This window comes from Achroia grisella, unplaced genomic scaffold (genome assembly GCF_030625045.1).
Source record: "Achroia grisella isolate CSIRO2021 unplaced genomic scaffold, CSIRO_AGI_Agris_v1 utg900, whole genome shotgun sequence".
NCBI classification, from domain to species: Eukaryota; Metazoa; Arthropoda; class Insecta; order Lepidoptera; family Pyralidae; genus Achroia; species Achroia grisella.
The window spans coordinates 3,136,228-3,154,471 of NW_026713059.1; the positions used below are offsets into that span (position 1 = coordinate 3,136,228).

Consider the following 18,244-nt stretch of genomic DNA (forward strand, 5'->3'; position numbering starts at 1 on the left):
AAAGTAACTATAAGAATATTTCACCTTGTACTCTCAAAGATAAGGACTTTACGATAATTCAATAAAATACAATAGGTAGTTATTAATTGATTGTTTAATGTACAAAAGTAATTGTAATTTGATTTATAATTCGTAGTTTTCCGACTATGTAAAATGAGAAATATTACCAGGAAATAGTTTTAATATATTTTTGTAATATGTATTATGATCAAAATAACCATTACCAAGTAAATAACTATGACGCTAGAAAAATTACCAACTTTGTAATTTTAACGCGTAACATCTATTTTTTATTTTCATTTTTATGGCTAATATATGAATTTTATTTATAAATTACGTTTAGTACTTTCTTTTCTGTATCAATCAATATATTCTATCAAATTTCAATACCATAATATATATATGTATAATATATATGTATAATATATATGTATATATGTAATATTACCAATAATATACTGTCCATAAAACTACCTACCAACTACCCGCAAAGTGCAGATTATTTGTACGACCTTTACAAACATTGCTCTCATTTTTTCAGGATATGCAGGAGGTTCTCGACGAAGACTCAGAAATGAACGATTGGCTGATCAGAGACTCCAAGTCGGGAGTGGTGTTGCATGACAGACTGATGACAGATGCAGCCCTGGGCGCAGCACCAATAAAGACAGAACACTCCTACAGCTTACATTCAGACGTTGAGTCCGCACCATCTTCACCACACCATACCAAAGTAGATGGTCAGTATGTTTAACTATCTACTAGTTCTAAGCGATAGTTTGCCTAAATCAGAACGAAATTAGTAATGTAGGGTGGATATTCTATGTGTATAGACTATCCAAGTGTATAGACTTTTCTTCCAAATAAAATTAAAAAAATAACAATACAATCCCAATAATACTAGTGAATTCATGATTAAATAATAATGAATTGATATCTTTACAAACTTTAATATTTATTCCGTAGATAATGTCGCAAGAACTATTTGTACCTTGCGTAAATTCTTTTAAAAGAATATTTCATTCATATTTTATTTAAATCCATTACGATATTCAATCGTGATAGAGTAAGGACCATCTAAAGATTTAATTGTTAAATAAGTTTTATCTGGGTATATTTTGTTTATCAAGTAAATTACTTCTTATCATGACTACAGTTAAATGCAGTCAATAAGCCTTTTGTAAATTATGAGTCGTTATAAAAAGACCACTATCTATTTGGTAATGATGACAAAGAAATTCACAGTCGAATTGAGAACCTTTCCATTTCGGAAGTCAATTGAATTCCGTACCAAATATTGTGTTTATGTAATATGCCAAATTCCATGACAATTGGTCATCTCTTATGGAAAACACATTGTCCGTAATGTGTACCTAACATAAATACCATCATAGACAATTTAATTGTCTTCTTAATTATGAATGTGAAAGTTTGTAAAGATGCGTAGATGTTCATCGATCATGCTTAAACGGTTGAACGTATTTATGTGCAATTTAGTCGAGTCACGAGCAAATGATTAAGTAATTAGGAATTATTTCAGTACCTTGTAATTTTGTAGTGATATGGTAAAGTATTCGCAGTTTCCAGGAATGTCAATGTGACTAAGGACTAAAATATTACATGTTGCTTGTTACTGTGAACTAGTATAGCTACAATAATCAACTGTGTCGCTTGATCAAAATCCTTCAACAAAATGTTCTTTTGTTGATAGGATTCTAGATCTGACTAATTGCTTGATCTAATAATTAATAAGCTGAATCTAGTATCAAATCAAACGGCCTTTTAAACGTATATATCTTGGGAATTGCTTTAGGAAAGTAAGTTAAGTTTTAATTTATTAATATAACAAATTAGGTTTCTATTTCATTTATATTCAAAATTCAAAAAATTATCTATATCTTTACTTAGTACAGTTCAATAATTTCTAAGCCATACATCTTAAAACATAGAGTGTTATGTTTATGATTGTATTAAATTTTTATTTACTGCCAGCGAAGTATGAACGGATGTGATCGTTTCAGGCGATTGTAATCAACCTTGAACAAAAAAATGTGATGTTTATAATGAAACCTTATGGAAATGTCGACACGAGATGCCAATGTTGTGTAAATAAAGTGGATTTTATTGTGCCGCGCGTGGTTTTATCGCTTCTCGCAAAATTCGCTATTCGTATACCTACGTGCAGAAATTTCCCTGCATTCCATTGACTGTCATATCAACGCATGAAGAGATTACAAATCACGTTTCTCATATTAGTACGTATGAGGCGTACCGAGAAGCAACACAGGGCACTCTCGAACACTGCTACGATATGGCCCCTGGATATATCGTGTATACTACGATGTTACCTAAAACAGTCTACACACGATACTATATCCAAGATATCCAATTTAGCGAAATCGGGGCCGTGTTTTCATAGCATGTCGATCGTTCCGGCTGTGCCATGTATAAATAAAATGAAATTAACAATCTTCATTAAACAATTTATTATAATAGTAAATATTACAAGTGTCCTATTACATTATACAGTTACACATCTAATGCCTTTTTTACATTTTACATATTTCGTCCTTCTATCCCTGTTAACGACAACGACAATAAAGACCACAGATTAAACAATATACTTATTACTACTATTAACCTCACTATACCGATATTGTCCCTGGTTTTAGTATCGTATGTAGGTTGTTTTACTTGATTGTAGTCAACTATTTTGGTAATAGAACGTAGATAATATAGAAAATATGCCCTTACAACTTATAAACGCAATGCCGATTTCACAGTCGATTGGTTAATACTAATTGAATACAATGTTTGGTATTGACACATGTTGTAAATGTTTTGTGAGATGAAAAAACGTTTATCTACAATTAGGTTAATTACAGTATTGTATGCAATAATAATAATCACATATTCATATTATTTTAAAACTCCGTGACCAATGATAATGACAATATCTATATATCCCTTCCTAACAGAATATTTAACAAATCAAGTCGCAAACAGAAAATAAAAATTATAATTAAATTTTCGATTTCTTCTTTATTTTTTATTTTATATAGTAACGTAGACTACGTTACTATATAAAATGAACTAGACAGTTTTTAAAGAAAATATATTACTTAGTCTAACATGATAAGTACGTTTAAATGTCAGAAGTAATTAAAAACATGAGAAAAATTCTATCAAACAAATCTAATACACGCTAGAGCGAGTCTCCGCATTGAAATATATATATCGTCATGAAAAAGACTGACTTTTTCTGAGTTACATTTTTTTTTAAATATAACTTACTGAGTGAGTTATTTTTGTATACTAAGTTTTGTAGACCTCGTACATTGAATCTAACAAAATAAACTGTAGTCGCGCCGGTTCTTATACTATTGTTATCAAAACAAAGATGGCGTCACTAAAAGCAAATATTATGTCAAACGAGTCATAGCGGCTTGCGACATCATTGTTACTCGAAATTGTGACAGCCAATACATTTTCCAGTTATCTATTTCATTCATGTTCAAAATGTCATTGCATTATATAAATATCAGTGGAACAAATAAGAGAAAGTTGCAGATTTGGTTCAATGATGAAGCAACGTTTTAGTCAAAATCAAAAACCGGAACTTATTTATATTGGTACTGACAAATTCCATAATGTTTCCGTGATACAATTAATATGGAATATAAGATTATTTAAACTTGTAATGTATTAATTTCTCCTATGTATCAATAATTTATCAATAATTTAATACTCTGGGCAAAATATACAAGTGTAATATTTTTATAGTTATAATAATTCAATACTTATTAAAAATATATATATACTTATTTTTTATACAAAATAAGTACCTTCTTTGTACGTTACCAATTACACTATTGGTAGGAATTTATTTTATTAATCTTTTTTATAAGACTTTTTAATAATAATAATAATAACAAATTTCACAATATTTGTATGGGAACGTGGAAGTAAATGGTAATAATTTGTTTCAAATTATTATTAATAAAAATAAATAAATTACTATTATTATCTTAGACTAGCCGTGTCCGTAATTTTACCCGCGTGAAATTTATAGTCCATATGTTATTCTAATGTATAAGCTATATTAGGTACTTTAAACTTTCATCAAAATCCATTTAATAGTTAATCCGTGAAAGAGTAACAAACATCCATCCATCTGTACTTGCAAACTTTCGCGTTTATAATATTAGTAAAATATTTTATTATCTTAGATATATCATATACAAACTTTCCCACTTATAATATTCGTCCGTTCTCTGACTGTCGTAACGTGAATAGACATTATTGGGCTACTGATTTGAACAAGTGCATAGTGCATGCAGCTATAATAACATTGAAGTACTTAGATGTTTACTGCGTTTATCGTATTATTAATACCGTAAGTAGGTAATGTCAAAGGTGACTGTTATAGTGTTTACAGTGTTTACTAACTCATTGTCAAAGTCACGTGACGTCAGTATCCGTGGCATTTGACTGCATCTTTTATCATAATGGCCCAACGAATACGATAAGAATATATGGAGAGTCAACAATCTGTTTAGGAATCTCGACCAAAAAGGTAATAAATAATCTAGGTAAGTAACCTATACTGCGACTGTTTGCAAGTGCGTTCATTAGAAAAAAAATCAGGGTTGATAAGTAAGTTTCCTTTAAAATACCCTACTTGATGAAACTAAATGCGATAAAAAATTTTAAAATGTAACTTCCACACCCCCAACCCTAATCCTGGAAATTAGCTTATCTGTATCCAAGGTATTGAAACGAGAACAGTGATATCATTATAAAGTTATATGTGAATATTAAAAGTCTTGGAGAAATATTCTACCCAGGACAGTTTACAATTAATCATTCATAACCATACATCAACAAATATGTTATTGAAATAATATTCTAATCGCCATAGTTTTTGAAAAATACTTAATCAAAAATAAATTTAGTAATGCGGTCAGATTTCCTAACCACAATTGGCCGAAATAAAGGAAATCCTAATCACATTATCTCAGCATATATTTCAAACTGTATCACATTAAATTACCTTATAAAAATGTATTTCAACAGTTTAGTTTTTAAGTAACTGTATAAATTAATACAACCATAACTTAATATTTTGTTCGATTTATGGCCGAGAGAAAAGTAAAACCGAAAATCCTCTTTTTTATTATGTAGTCGAAATGGCAAATATAGGGATGGTATACCTGATGATATGTGGTAACCGACCGCATTTATACATAAACAACACTACAAAGACTAAGATAACTTATAACCCTTCAATCGAAACTCATCTTACAAAACACCGAATAGTTGATATAGAAAGGATCTTCTCAGTGAACTTTATTAATTAAACAATAATTAAAATAAGAAAAATTACGACTTTGAACAAAGTGTAACTTAGTATACAATTTAGGTTCGTTGTACAACAGTTTCAGTTCAGTTCCATAACTCGTTCAAATTGTAAGCAACGGAAAAGCACGTGTTACACCATAATTACTAGTAAGAAACAAATTGGTATCGTACGGTATCCCAAACATTTATCGCTAGTTGCAGATACCTATCGATATATAAATTAATTAGATACATTATACTTATAACTAATGCATATTATTGACTATAAACTACCACGGTTTCGTAAACCAAATGTGCCTTTAGGTACCTATCATGTAAATGTGACCTTTATGTGATTATATTCATTTTGATTGACATTTAGAAATTAGTAGTAAAGTTAAATTATGGTTTATACCTAAAGATGGACATGTTAAATATTTTAAATTTTAATTCTATAACAGACGTGAATTTCAAGCGGTTTTAATTATACGGTATCAAGGATCTTAGTTAAGAATAGATCTTTTCGTCTATGTAGGTAAAGATCTAGAACAGTGAAATACGTAATGAAATAATTTTGATTAATTAGAGTATTCATGCAGTCTACATATACACAAAAGTGGATACATGATAACTTAATTCTCAGATGTCGATAAAATATAATGGAGCTTAGGTCGGCATGTAACTATTTTGTATAGTTTTCCGTTTTTGTTGATTCTATTTCATAGGCTAGCACGTTTGTTCCATATAAAATTGATAAAAAAAAACATAGTACAGGATGACGATAATTACGTGTTAACATCTTTTATTATAAATCTTGCGTCTGGTTGTTATGGGGCTGACATGTTCTTAAAGAACAAATGCCACTACAATTAGATAGTATGGAAACAATGCACTTAACTATAAATAAAAAACCAGCCAAATGTGCCTAAATTCGCCAATCATTTCCTACCGGACGAAACCTTTTAAAAGGGTTATGATAGTTGTATTATGAAACCTAGTGGGCGTCAGGTGCGGTTCCGAGTCTAGATTGAGGTGCAGCACCTTCACAAACATAATTTTTTTGCATTAAACTAAACATTATCTTAAGCGTTTGTTTTTGTTAAAAGTTGTCGACCGGAAGAAAATTGGTCTCCAGAATCAGTTACTGGCTCTCCGGCCATTAGAACCTTTGCCTGCCTATAGAAAAAAAAAATAACATCATTTCTATTATGAAATAACATATCATAATACTCTATTGATATTTTAGCTTCACATTTATTTTATTTGCTGAAGTGAAATCAGACGATTGAGCAATTAATTGCTCGATGATAAAATAACTATTTATTTCTGTTTCTTAGAAATATATAACTATTCATTAAATAGTTACTTGTCTGTATGTATGCGATAATTTTAGTAACATTATTATTAAATTATTTTCATGCCGTTTTCATCGATGTTCAGAGTGATTTCTGAGGGAGGTTTAGTGTTGGCGACAGATCTGCTTTTGTATTTTTTTCTTATATTGAACCATACAAATCGAAATAATCTTTATTCAAATAAAATATAAGCACTTTTGAATAGTCTATCCCTTATGTTATTTATATACAATTTTTGATTTTCATATTTTTGTTTAATTTTACATAAAGAAAATACATTCTGCCATTGCCAGCCGTATTAGTTTAGGTAATAATTCGTTTCGCAGTAACCCTAGGGGAGCATTAGAGGAGGATGATAGAATGAACATGATGTCAGATCAGTATTTCACAGAAATGAATGACGATGGTGTCCCGGATCGCGTAGAGATCGAAAAGACATGGTACATTGTTTTACTGTCTGCCACATTAGATCTCGCCTTGGGATTAGTTATGGTACACTAATAAGGCCTTAAAAATCTTATAAAATTATTCCAATAAGCAATGTTACATTGTACTTACCGCTTCTCGAACAGTCAATCATTAAATTTACGGTTTCATTCGTTATTTCGGTGAAAGGCAGCCATTGGGTGAACGCACGATCATCATTTCAACGACTTCTCTTGAAATGTCAAGTGCCTTGCCAATAGTGCTGTGGAGTCATGGTCATACTGACAGCCGCATGCAAACGATGCAGTTACCACGCGAAATATTTAACTATTGGTTTCAAAAAAGCTGAGAAACTTTGCTTGTAAATTTATACGCGTCCCTGCATCGTTTATGAGCACGTGTGTGACGTGCTAACATTGTACAGCGTAACATTTTTTTAATTGTCGACTACTTCATAATTTTTAAAATAAGTGTTACTATTATTTTTTTATTGCACAATTTATATTATTTGATTTGTATCTACTAATACTAATCATTGTTCTTGTCTGCTTGTTTTGTTTATTTCTTTTGTTAAGTCTCGGACAACCTGTTATTATCTTTCTCTAACTGTTGTAAATATACTCTTCATTTTATGTATTGAATTGTAAATTGTTGGTTTTATAATGAATAAATAAGCAAATATATAAATCAATACGCAAATGTCCACCCGCCTATGCTAACGGTATAAATATACAGGTCGTGTACCAGTGAAGGATAAAGTTAGGCCAGCTTACCCATAATGGTGAAATCGCCAAGAAGGTTTTATATCATTATTATAGAATATCCTCGGAGATGCATTTGATCTACATTTGCTAGATTGCAGATAAACAAATCTGTATCTAAAATACTCAAATGGATAATAAATGTTATGTCAAAATAAATCCTAATCAAATAATTAACTTCAAATAAGTACCTATACTTTGTAAAATGAAATTTACATGGAGGTAACGTTATGTTTCGTTGTGGAAATCGTCTGCAATTGACGAGTTAATCATGCGTTCCCGATTAATATTCAATAATGTAATTATTTAAATGCGCTTGTAAATTCGATTCATTAAATTAATTTGCCTAATTGTAGGTGCGTTGTGTTACGAGTTATTTATATATATAAATTAGTATGCCTATGAGATTTCATACAAGTAGTATTCTTTATTTTAATCACTTACTAGTATATGAAATACACATAAATTAATAAAATATTTGATATCTTATTTTATTTTTTATAACTCTATAAAAGTGATCAAAACTTAAGTCAAAAAAAAAGAAGAAATAAATGAAAAAATAAATGAGTGTTCTTATTTTAAATTACTTAAAGTACAATTGATGTTTGAATTATTTCATTTACAGTTCTAAAAACTGAGCAAGTAATCACTATGTTTGCACTAAATATTTGTAAAAATTAAATATGGTATCGTATTTATAAATTATCATTTCTAATATTCGTATTAGAAATGTCAATTTTGACTAAATTACTCTTAAATGGCTGGACCCGTAATAAAACATTGTTTATAAATTAATCGTACTTAATTAACTTTTACTTCAATTCACACGTGCAATGCTCTAGAATACTACTATTAAGTATTACATTTCTTTTTTTATTAGTCTGTCCGTGATATGAATAAACCCTCGTCCTACAATTTTTAATTTAATTATTTACTGTAAACATTCCCAAGAGTAAGTTACGAATGTTCTAGAACATTCTTACATTGTTTCTTTTGTCTGACTCCAACATAACTAATGCATGAAATATGACGAAATTCTATCGATTGTAAAATGTTCATTTGAATCGCCATTGTATTAATTTGTTTCTCAATGTCGCTGCATCCTTTCATTTAAAATATTTAACTGTTAAATGAAATAATAACGTAACATATATTACAAAAAAATACAGTTGAATTGAGAATATTCTTCTTTTAAAGTGGGTTAAAAAGCACAAAGATGTGTTAATTAGGCACGCTAAGTTTACGGCACGCCGCCGCCGCCATTTCCCTCCGATACTGACGCGCGTGATTGCATCGAACAATATTACAATATTAGGAAGTTAACAACGATCTATTAATTGAATAATCATCACCTAACAGTACCTACTCGTGTTCGTAATGTAGTTATAAATAAAACGAGGCACATAATATCGTGATCTGTGACCGGATTTCTAAAAATAAGATTTGAGAATGAAATTGATACTAATATTATAAAGACAAGTACAGCGGATTTTGTTTTCAGGAAAGTAAATTTCGTAACCACAGCATTAATTTGAGAATGTTTTCACTGATTGAATGTAAATTTATTCCAGAGTGATATATTCTAATTATTATGTCAATGTATACAAAACTTACAAAGTTATGACTACCCAGGGGAAACAAGGGCTGTCACAGATTTTTTTTACCTTTTTACCTAATTTAACCTAATATTATAAATACGAATGTTTATTTATGCATTACACTAGTAAGCACTGATGTTTACAAAATCATCCATAATTTGCCATCTACGGATCTTATGAGATAACAATGAAGTATCTATCGCAGTCAATTATATTCACTGCATCGTTTGATTGATTTTGTATTAAGTAGTCTGCATGGCATCTCAATAATTTCTGGCACCAAGCAGCTTGTTGTAAGCTAAATTTCGCTTTACGGATGTGATATGGTATTGAAATTACAGAGCACGGAATAATTCCTTCCTCTTCAAGAGTGGTACCACAGACTTTATATTACGAATTGATGTCTGTGGTACTGTTCATAATAGGCAACGGTTACCACTTCTTATCAAATAGACTTTTCTTGTCTTTGAACACCACATCATCGAAACTTTTTTTTAAATGCTCTGACATATAGCACTATCTAGTTCCAAGCTGTTGTACTTATGTAGTAGCCATAACACTACCTGGTCTGGGTGGGTTTAAATGAATATGATGTTTGTATATATCATTTAAAACACCCAGACCAATACATATAATAATTCTCGTGAATAAAAATGTTTTTACTATGCTAGAAATCGGACCCACGACCATCGGAAGTTATATTGTACCGCTAGAACCGAGGCCGTTATTCAAATCATTGTAATTAAATCAAATAAAAAATATCTTTATTCATGTAGCTCTGTTACAGATAATTATGTTAAGTCAAATATACCGTATTTGTAAAAGCAATTTACGAAAGTTTCTTTTATTTATCTTCAGATATGGAAGATGAATGCTACCCCGCAATGCCAGCTAGCGCGTGGAGTAACAGGCGGCGGTCCAGCGACTCCCCTCCACGGGAAGTGAAGAGAGAACCCAAATCAGAACCCGAGTCGCCAGCCTCCTCCTGTCCACCCTCACCGACACCCGGCACACCTGTTACACACCTCGACTATGTCATCGACCACACGGTAAGAAAAAACTAATTATAGACAATCCGACAACCCTAAGTCGCTGTCCTATATTCCTAAGTCGCTGGTCGCGGTTCGATTCCTCGCACAGTACTAACATTTATATTCATGAGTAAGATTGTTTAACCGTTTTAGATGTTCTCTATGTATATTAAGTATCTATTTTCAAAAAACCTAAGTATTTATATGCGTTGTTCATTACACTAGCTCTGCTTACCTTGGAACTAGATGGCGTTGTATTAATTGTCCAGGGGTATTACTATTATTATACGCCCCACAGCGGCACCTGCGACTGCGCATGTGTCGATTACTATCGGCACCAACAGTTCGCACAAGCACTATCCAGTTTGCTACCACTAATCAAGCTATCTCGCTGCTCAATAGCTTGGTTTCGGGGCCGCCAGAGATCAATATTTTTCATGATAGCATTCTTCTTCTTCTTCTTTTTCATGATAGCATTAATAAGTTTATTGAGTATAGTTTGTTTGTTTTTTATATACATAGTTATATTATTTGTTATTATACGCGCTATATTACGCTTTGGATTAACTGTAAGTGTTGTGAGCAACTACTCATAAATAAATAAATAATTTTTCTACCTTATCTCCTTACGTTTTGAATTAATTTCACTAATACAAATCTGAAAAATTATGAATATTTTTTATGTATTTGGAATCATAAACAAGCTGACGACCTGAACAGCATCTTTATCTTGTGATACCCGTGATACCCGTTCATGCGTTACCGTTCCAGAGTACTAAGAAATCATGCCTGTTATTCTGTAATTTCACTGCATAATTATACCCTACATAAGCCCTACCAAAACACAGTTTACGAAGCAAATTGCTTTGGGGATCTAATAAGTCCTTCATAGAAATATCGTTTCTTGCGAGATTACAAAAATACAATTCTGTTTTGATCGGTTACGCCGCTCATTTTGTTGTTAACTCTTTTGTACAGTAATTGAAATTATCCATTGCTGTTATCGTTCTTCATACCTATTATATATTAATATGAATTTATATATAATTGTTTATCTACTGCATGAGCAATATACTATGACTTATTACTACTACTACCTATACCTACTGTAGTTTGGTTGCTTTACCATAATCATTAAATTAACCGGACCATTCAATTAAACTGATTGGTACTAAAATTAAACTTCAACAATTTAATGTTAAATGTCAACGTGGAACTTAACACTTATGTAACCAAAAGATTACAGTGGTCGCTCGCGACATTTTGACTACCGTTTTTTAGCTTTTATACTTACAACCTTGCCATTTCTTTATATCTTCATACATATTTTCTTGCCATTTAATAAATAGGTATGCACGTTTCTTAATAATATACATATATCATGGATTTTTTTATATCGAGAATGAAAGGTTGCTTTAAATTCGATGATTCGTCAAAAAAAACTTCTTTATCACAAAGTTTTGTGCGTTCTTCTTAGCTTCTGCATCTTTTTCGATTAAACAGTAGATAGAAAATAAAGACTATTCAAAGATTCTTACATTAAGTTTATTCGACTAGAGATTATTGTTGTGTTAGTTCGTAGATCGTACACTAGTATGACGAAAATTTCATCTATAATCGTAAATTTATTAAATTCAATATATTTCTACTACTATTATTATACTAATAAACAACAGTTACACATTAGTTGTAAAATCAAACCCCTAAAAATAAATATAGCAGAGAACTGTTCCAATAAAAAATATTGGTAAAACCAGATCAGAATTGTCAGTGATGATACATAACGATTCATAAAAACAACACATTTTCCACTGAACAATTTAGTTAATAATAATAATAACCTCAGAACAATTCAATCTCAAACATTCTAGACCCATGTTAGCTAGTAGAAAACATCCGGACCGACACAAATAATCATACTCATGAATACAAATGTTTGTGCTGTGCAAGGAATCGAACCCTTGACCATCGGAAGTAAGCTGCTAAACCGCTAGACCACCAAGGCCATCATTTATACTGTAAATCGTCATCAACCTCTTAATTATGAAACTTTTTACATTTTCGCGGTTATTACACGTAACATGCATAATAACCTTTTCCTTTTTTAAATTCTTGTCAAGAAACGTATTCTAAAACAGCGCTATGTGTGACCAATCCCACATTGACGTCGGTAGTTTCTTCGAAAATTCATGAACGCGTAAAATCGCTGTTCTTAATATTAATTGTACGTCGTTTGTCTGATAGATACGAGTACTTGCGTAATTGTTAAGAAAGGGACAATGCCATTCAAATATGAGTAATTGGCACCTGGCATCATATTTTAAGTTTACCTATTCGAATTCATAAATGATAAAAACTAATATCATGAAACTATTCATATTCTATAATCAGGTTGTTATTTCTGCATAGAACCGGAATTGTGTCTAATACCAGAATATTATGGAACGGATTCGTATAGGTAGTCATCGTTTAATAAAAAGTGAAACAATTTAAACACTAGGTTAAAAACTAATAATGGTAGACAACGATTATGATTAGATTGGAGTCGGCTTTATGAATGTAAATACAGCCATAGAGCAAAATAAAATTAAATAATGTATTTATTTACTACAAGTTATGCAATTAAATAATTGTAAAAAAGAAAACTCGTAATTCAAAATTAGAATGTCAAACAATGATTAAGCTGTTATTAGGGAAATTAAAGTTACTGAAGAACTGGCTGTACAGAAACTTTTGGCTATTTATATTGCGAATATGGAAAAAAAGTTTTTCATCGTATTAAAAATATTCATCACCGTATCAACCAGGATTTAATATAACGCGTCTTGTATAATGATGAAACATCTATAATAAAATATTTTTATACTTAAAATATTTGCAATCAGTGCAAACCAATTTTTCAACTTTATAATATTATAGATTATCTATTGTAATACATGTTGTTGATTATCCACAGACGGGAACTATTCACATGCCACAAGCGGTGCTACAGAAAGTGGGGGCTGCAGGGGTGCCACAGCTGCTATTGAGCGCAGCGCCGCGGTTGGCCAACTCTCTCAGCTCCAACAAACTCTCTATTAAAGTCACCTCCAGTTCCAGTGGCTCAGGTAACACAATAGAAGTCTAATTCTCATTTATAGAATATTAACTGTACTCAAAGTTTCAGCTACGTGAAAAATGCAATCAGTACAGTCAGTAGTTAAAAGAGTGTGAAAGAGTAACAATTCATGTATCCACAAATTTCCACGTTTATAATATTAGTAATATATCATAATCATTGTGAAAAGATAGTAGAAACTTCGAACTACAAATTGACGTATTCTATAAATATGTATAAACTATATTTTTCGTGATGGCTTGTTTATTAAACTTTCAACATTTTTGACAATATTAAAAAGCATTTCATAATAATTTATTTGTTCAAATTCATGGTTCGTCTTCAGCTTTACAAGATATTTTTTTAAAAATAGTTATAAAGTTTTTGTTTAGTTTTGGGTATTAATATAATAATATTATTTGATTTCGTTCACTGTGCTTCACTGTTAGTTTAGTTAATCTCCAGTTTGTCAGATCAGATAAGCCTTCGTACTACGCTGATTCATACCACCGATTCTTTGAAGAATTTTGTTTGGTATTGGCTAACATCCGCTTGTCGCGAACTAGTGCACTCTCACGCACGTGACAGTTTTCAAAATCACTGCATTGTGTTGTTGATAAATGATACAGCACATTAATCTATCTTTGCTTGTTTAATTCTTGAAAGAAAGTCAATTGGTTTCTCAAATATTATCAGAATTACATTGTATCAAATATTTATTTGGCTGTTTTATAGATAGTTATACTTCCTTAGTTAAGTCACCAGACTATTATTCTTGCCTGAAATCTGAATGTGGCGTTGGAATCAACATATAACTTGTTATTTTTTCATTTTTGTTTCTGTTCCACACAGGCAGACTCCAAATGAGTTCTCAAAAAAGACTGAATGAATCGTGGACGGTTCTTAAGAGAATATTCTTATACATATATAACAAATGTAAAGCTATCGTGAAAATGAGATTGTTTTGTCATTTACATTCACACATAAACAAAATATGAGTATTTCGAACTTTTTCCCCATGTACTAGAACGATTTTTTATTAACAGTTTCAAATAATCGTCTTTCAAGAAAATTAAACTTTAAACTGTAATGTAATGTTTAAATTGTATGTGTTATATAAAATATTTCCATATTACAACCCCTGGACTTTTTATTAAGTAGCTTACATCGTAATTTTTTTTGAGAGGATTTGACTGAAAAGTAGCGCTGTGCAGCGTACGTGTAACGTTACACTTACAGCATCAGCTGAGCTGAGCTGAGTTCATTTCTTTTTTTTATTCAAAACGCATATATATGTTTGTGTCTTTTTTGGCAATAAATAAATATTATTATTATTATTATAAAATTCCCAGGTTTCAATTTGCCACCAACGCCGCCGTCATCTCTGTCGTCATCAGACAGCGAGGGTGCTCTGTCGCCGGCGCACGAGGCAGGAGGTGCGGGGTCCGCGGGCGGCGCAGGGGGCGGGGGAGCTGGCGCCACGGGCTCCTCCAGCCGCCGCCCCCACCTCTACATGTCGCATCATTCCAGACAACCCATCAACACGCCACTTATCAGCAGTCAACCGGTATGTATAGGCCCCTCCGATCGATCCCCAGTTCAACTGAAACGGATTGAAATTACGACGGCCTGAGCCGAGGTTCGAAACCCTAGCGGTGTACTCAGACTAAAGTCGTATCCGGCAGGAGTCGACCTTCAGCCACTCCATAAGTCTTCCGCAGGTTTGGGGTGCCATCTGCACTCTCCCTATCGTCCTGCAAAGGCGAAAAGCGTTAGAGTAGTCTGCAATGTATTTATTGCATAGCGGTCCAGGAATTTATCACGATTGTTTCCAGGGAGGTTTTCATTGCATTAACACAAGTTACAGTACAAAGCTGGCAATGGGATCTTGTTCCACATTACTATCTGTTGGTAAACACTTGCGGTAACCTATGAGTCTGAAACACTAGGGTTGTCCAATGTAATGAAAAACAACAAAATTCACAAAGATGCTCATTAAAGTTAACTTAACTTAATTATTTTCCCATTTGCAGAAAGGTTCCACTGGTACATTAGTGTTAACAGAAGAGGAAAAACGAACACTATTGGCTGAGGGATATCCAGTTCCGACCCGTCTACCTCTCACGAAAGCTGAAGAGAAGTCGCTCAAGAAAATAAGAAGGAAAATAAAAAATAAGGTACCTACATAAATCGCATTTACAAAAACAAAAGTTAGAATTATTTAATTTTCGACAAAAATTGATTGTAAAATATTACTCTTTAGGATGTTCTTAGCCATCTCTTAACACAAGATCCTTAATCTTAAATACTTAATTCATCTTTATTTTATACCAGATACTAGACCAAATTTACATGTACAATTTCGCTAATTTTACTTGCAGATATCAGCACAGGAGAGCAGACGCAAAAAGAAGGAATACATGGACCAGCTGGAGAGGAAAGTCGAAATCTTAGTATCAGAGAACACCGACTACCGGAAACGGGTCGACTCTTTGGAACAGAAGAACGCGAGCCTGCTGAGCCAGCTGGCGGCGCTGCAGGCGCTGGTGACGCGCAGCGCCCGGAAGTGACGTCGCTCGGCGAGCCCGAGTGACGTCACCCCGCGCCGCGCGCGTGTCACCACCGCGCGCGCGCCCGCCCCCTACAGGCTGTGAGGAAACGGAAACGGAGAGATTCTCACAGTTGGATAGTTGGTAATTATACATTGCCCCGTTTCGGAGTACCTATATTTTTACCGATGTATATTTTGGATGTATTTACATTAATGTAGCGAACCAGCGGTACCCAATGGGGAGGACTGTTAGCGTTTGAATGGTTGCTCACTATAGTAGGTTAGGTTCGATGTGGTGCTGGATTTGTTATGCCTACGTTCCGATTAGGTGTATGTACTAGCTGTCAAGTGCCACTAGATATTTATTTTAACAGCTATTCGATTTGGTCAGCCGAGATGCGTGTGAGAGGCGTCGACTCGATCACAGGGTTAATACTGGGCTCTAGCATAAGTGTCGATAGTTTCGTATGTGTTAATTGAAATCTCGTAATATATTCTTATTATGCTCTAGAACGTTACATAATTTAAGTTCTAATTTGTGCGTGTTTTTTATTAAAATATGCAAATAGGTTAAGGATTACTAAATTGTTACCCAAAGCATACAATATTCTGATACGTCGCTGCGCCAACGATGTAGCAGGACATGTCTATACGGCATAATTATGGGTTGTTGAATAATTGTCGCGTTGTTGGCCTAATAAATAAATTTTAGCTCGATTTATGTCTTTGCGTCACATATTTATAGCAAATTTATACAGCCGACTATATTGTAAACTATATTTTTCACGTTAAGAGTCGAGAATGCATCGAAATCATATCAATGAAATGCAAATGTAATAAATATTCCATTAGAATATCATGTCTATTCTATGATGCGCAAATGTTAGGTTTTATAAATTTTATCCTATAGTATATTAATATTTAAAGAAATCCGATTGATTTCTTCGAAATCGATTACTTCTTAATGTAGTCTCGTTTCTTGATCATCTCTATACGAATTTACAAAACTTACGGTTGTCGTGTGCGTGCACGTTATAGGGAATCTTGTAGCATAATATTGTAAGACGATCGGTGTACGTGGTATGCCTATATCGCCTTACTGAATAATATTGAATTCCATGAATTTGCATTTATAGCGGAACGTTTATCACCCTAGAGATTTTATCTTGTATTTAAGATAACGTTAGATGTATGTATCTAATAGAGGAACTATGCAGGCTTTAAGGGGAATCGCTGCAGTCTTGTTAAGTAGTGTTTTGGTTTGTAATATTGAACAACATTAATATAATTGGTCTAATATTCTACTTCTGGGTGATTGCCTATTCTACCTTCTTCATACCAAATCATTAAAGATAATAATGAAGAGTAATGTACGCCTTATTAACTATTCTTTCTTATCTTCTCTTTTTTTTGATTATATTAAATTTTATTACAATGACTTCTATGTAGGTATAGCATCAAAAATAGTCTAAATTGCACGTTCAATCATAATTTTATTAACTTCGATCATAATTTAATTAACTATGTAAAATTATTAATATTTAATAAATACATAGGTATTTCAATTTTAAATGAAAAGTTACAATATATCGTTCTATTCTGTAATCCGGTACTTCATGATGAAGTAGTTCGCTGTTTACAATAATTTGATAACTTTAAATAAAATTGATGCCTTTACAAAAATATTATATTATTTAACATTCAGTTTCATTATGATGCCGACTGTACTTACATAATATTCTACTCTTGAATGCAACACTTACAGTGATTATCATAATTTATATTAGGCTATATGTAGAGATCCGGTGTACATACTTTAAAAGATCACTAAATATCAATATTTATTGACTGTGTATTTGACCTCTGTCATTGCCTATACTTGACAATATTGCAGCCATTTTCATAAAGCTATGTATTACATATATATACCGATTTGTATAACAAGTTTACTACGTCGGTTAAGTCTAGTCTCTCGTAGAACCGTATAGGGCCTCATTGAGACCCGCTGATAGGAAAATTAGCTATATTCAGTCTCATTTTATGCTACGCTTTATAATCCACAAGTACAAAATAACGGCCTGCCTT

The 18,244-nt window shown here is 32.3% G+C and overlaps 1 protein-coding gene across 1 annotated transcript in view; it reads left to right on the top strand.

The window, feature by feature from the left end:
• Nucleotides 1–17,995, top strand: part of LOC131853211 (cyclic AMP response element-binding protein A) — a 133,912-nt gene extending 115,917 nt beyond the window's left edge. The window contains exons 2-7 of the mRNA XM_059204044.1: nt 542–740; nt 10,339–10,529; nt 13,468–13,618; nt 14,961–15,175; nt 15,642–15,785; nt 15,990–17,995. Of these exons, the coding sequence (XP_059060027.1) occupies nt 542–740; nt 10,339–10,529; nt 13,468–13,618; nt 14,961–15,175; nt 15,642–15,785; nt 15,990–16,178 (1,089 nt within the window). The 3' untranslated portion in view covers nt 16,179–17,995. The remainder of the gene's footprint in view (nt 1–541; nt 741–10,338; nt 10,530–13,467; nt 13,619–14,960; nt 15,176–15,641; nt 15,786–15,989) is intronic.
• The last annotated feature ends 249 nt before the right edge of the window (nt 17,996–18,244 follow it).